The sequence below is a fragment of the Mandrillus leucophaeus genome, unplaced genomic scaffold, assembly GCF_000951045.1.
Source record: "Mandrillus leucophaeus isolate KB7577 unplaced genomic scaffold, Mleu.le_1.0 Scaffold66, whole genome shotgun sequence".
Classification (NCBI taxonomy): domain Eukaryota; kingdom Metazoa; phylum Chordata; class Mammalia; order Primates; family Cercopithecidae; genus Mandrillus; species Mandrillus leucophaeus.
In genome coordinates this window covers 5,762,794-5,765,925 of record NW_012107141.1, presented here as the reverse complement: position 1 = coordinate 5,765,925, position 3,132 = coordinate 5,762,794, and the positions used below count along the sequence as shown (strand labels likewise).

Here is a 3,132-nt window from a genome sequence, read left to right as displayed (position 1 = left end):
GAAATTTGCTGGGCGTGGTGATGTGTGCTTCAGGAGAGAACTGCACTCCAGCCTCGGTGACAGAGCGAGACACTGAATGAAAGTTAAAAAAAAAAAAAGAAAAAAAAAAAAAGAAAAAAAAGGGAAAGGGAAAAAGAATATATTGATGTGTTGTAGTGTTGTAGTCAATTAATTTAAGGCTCTTTTCCTGTTTTAGGTTTCTACCATGAATGAAATGAAGAGTTATTCTCAAGCTGTCACAGGAGTGAGTTTTTTAAAATCCTTTTAACCTTCTAGGAATAGTTGTGTTTTGTTTTGTTTTCCTTTTAAATCTGGCTTGTGTCATCACTGCTTTAAGATAACCAGATGTCTCACTGGGACATCTCCCTCAAATTTGTTATATTTGTCAAAGGTAAGAATAACTCAGTGTTTGGCCAGGCGCCGTGGATCACGCCTGTAATCCTAGCACTTTGGGAGGGTGAGGTGGGCAGATCACCTGAGGTCAGGAGTTCGAGACCAGCCTGGCCAACGTGGTGAGTCCCCGTCTCTACTGAAAATACTAAAGCGTGGTGGTGCATGCCTATAATCCCAGCTACTCAGGAGGCTGAGGCAGGAGAATTGCTGGAACCTGGGACATGGAGGCTGCAATGAGCTGAGATCACGCCACTGCACTTCAGCCTGGGCGACAGAGCGAGACTCCATCTCAAAGAAAAAAGAGAGAATAACTCAGTTTTCGAAGGAACAACAGACTCACATGTGAAAATAAAGAGAATAAGGCAGAGCCCCTGCCTCACATCCTGCATGGTTTGGTACTGCTCAGGTTCATAGTGGGTGTGCCTTTCCTCCTAAATAGTATTGTTCAGGCCACACATGGTGGTTCACGCCTGTAAACTCAGCACTTCGGGAGGCCAAGGAAGGAGGATCACTTGAGGCCAAGAGTTCAAGACCAGCCTGGGCAACTGAGCAAGACCCCATTTCTACAAAAGTTTAAAAAAAAAAAAAGTAGCTGGGGCGGGCGCGGTGGCTCACTCCTGTAATCCCAGCACTTTGGGAGGCTGAGGTCGGGAGTTGGACACCAGCCTGGCCAACTTGGAGAAATCTCGTCTCTACTAAAACTACAAAATTAGCTGGGCATGGTGGTGCCTGCCTGTAATCCCAGCTACTCGGGAGGCTAAGGCAGGAGAATTGCTTGAACCCAGGAGGCAGAGGTTGCAGTGAGCCAGTATTGCGCCATTGCACTCCAGCCTGGGCAACAAGAGCGAAACTCTGTCTCTTAAAAAAAAAAAAAAGAAAAGTAGCTGGGCATGGTGGTGTGCGCCTATAGTCCCAGCTACTCAGGATCAGAGAAGTCTTCTAGCCTTTTATTAAAATGTTGGATGCCGTGGTGTGTTAAGAGGAAGAATTATCTCCAGGCTCAAAACTGTAACTGTTGTCTTTCCAGGGTATTGAGAAAGCGAGACAAGTGTTAGAGTGTCTCACCGCAGTGGCACTAGGCCCTTAAGGTAAAAGAAAGGAGAATAAAGACTAGGAATGATCTAATAACAGCTGCCTTGTTTCCATTTTACAGTTTTTTGCGAGTATGTTGACCTATCCCTTTGTGCTTGTCTCCAATCTTATGGCTGTCAACAACTGTGGGTAAGTACTTTGTATTTCTTATTCTAGTAGGTGGCTGACTGTATGCTGACAGGTGGAGCAGTCTTGTAGAAATTTAGTAAAGATGAAAGACCAGTGTCAATCTCTGATTGGTATTTTTTTAAAAAAGCGGGGAGGAAAAGTATAATTGAGATTCCTAATTTTTTTCTCTGTATGCCCTATGCAGCAGCAGCCTCAATTTGTATTTATTTAGTAATTATTATTATTTTTGTTTTATGTATTTATTTATTTATTTTTTATTTTATTATTATTATTTTTTTGAGACGGAGTCTCACTCTGTTGCCCAGGCTGGAATGCAATAGCACGATCTCGCCTCACTGTGACCTCCACCTCCTGGGTTCAAGTGATTCTCCTGTCTCAGCCTCCCGAATAGCTGGGATTACAGACATGCGCCACTATGCCCAGCTAATATTTTTGTATTTTTGGTAGAGACAGGGTTTGACCATGTTGGCCAGGCTGGTCTTGAACTCCTGACCTCAAGTGACCCACCTGCCTCGGCCTACCAAAGTGCTAGGATTACAGGCATAAGCCACCATGCCAGGCCAATTACTATTATTTTTATAGTTTTTTTGTGGGTTTTTTTGTGTGTGTGTGTTTTGTTGTTGTTGTTGTTGTTGTGTGTTTTTGTTTTTTTTTGTTTGTTTTTGAGACAGAATCTCACTCTGTCACCCAGGCTGGAGTGCAGTGGTGCAGTCTCGCTTCATTGCAACATACACCTCCTGGATTCAAGCAGTTCTTGTGCCTCAGCTTCCCAAGAAGCTGTGATTACAGGCATGTGCCACCATGCTGGGCTAATTTTTGCATTTTTAGTAGAGACGGAGTCTCGCTATGTTGGCCAGACTGGTCCCGAACTCCTGACCTCAGGTTATCTTGGACTTCCAAAGCGCTGGAATTACAGGCATGAGCCACTGCACCTGGCCTATTTTTATTTATTTTTAATTTTTTTAGAGATAGGGCTGCAGTGTGGTGGTGAAGTCCTAGCTCACTGCAGCCTCAAACTCCTGAGCTCAAGTGATCCTCCTATCTCAGCTTCCCAAGTAGTTGGGAGTACATGTGCATGCCACCATGCCTGGCTAATAATTTTTTGTGGAGACACAGGGTCTCACTTTGTTGCCCAGGCTGGTCTTAAATTTCCAGGCTCAAGTGATTCTCCTTTCTCGGCCTCTTAAGGTGCTGGGATTATAGGGGTGAGCCACCATGTGCAGCCAGCATGTTGTTTTTTTAAATCTTTATCTTCTTTTCTATGAAAGTGACAAAAGGTGTATCAGGGATTAAATGACAACCCGTACCTGTTTTTCCTGGGGCTTTATGGAGAAAGTGAGTTTTAAAGAACCAGAATTAGGATATTTAGTCTATGGAAAGCTTGATGACCTTTTCTCTGTATTGGTTAGAAGGGCAGGTGTTGGTATAGTGGTAGACTCCATTGATTTCCAAATTCTAGATGCCCAGTGACTCTACTGAGTTGAGCAAAATTTTGCCTTTTTTTTTTTTTTTTTTTTT

General features: G+C 43.6%; 1 protein-coding gene across 2 annotated transcripts in view; it reads left to right on the top strand.

Moving 5' to 3' along the window:
• MTCH2 (mitochondrial carrier 2) overlaps positions 1-3,132 on the top strand; it is a 71,858-nt gene that overhangs the window by 40,253 nt on the left and 28,473 nt on the right. Inside the window, exons 10-12 of one of the 2 annotated variants that reach the window (XM_012001454.1) lie at positions 197-244; positions 346-347; positions 1,547-1,598. In XM_012001454.1, the coding sequence (XP_011856844.1) occupies positions 197-244; positions 346-347; positions 1,547-1,565 (69 nt within the window). In that variant the 3' untranslated portion in view covers positions 1,566-1,598. Of the gene's footprint in view, positions 1-196; positions 245-345; positions 348-1,546; positions 1,626-3,132 lie in introns of those variants that run through there. The other variant, XM_012001453.1, reaches the window with a different exon arrangement.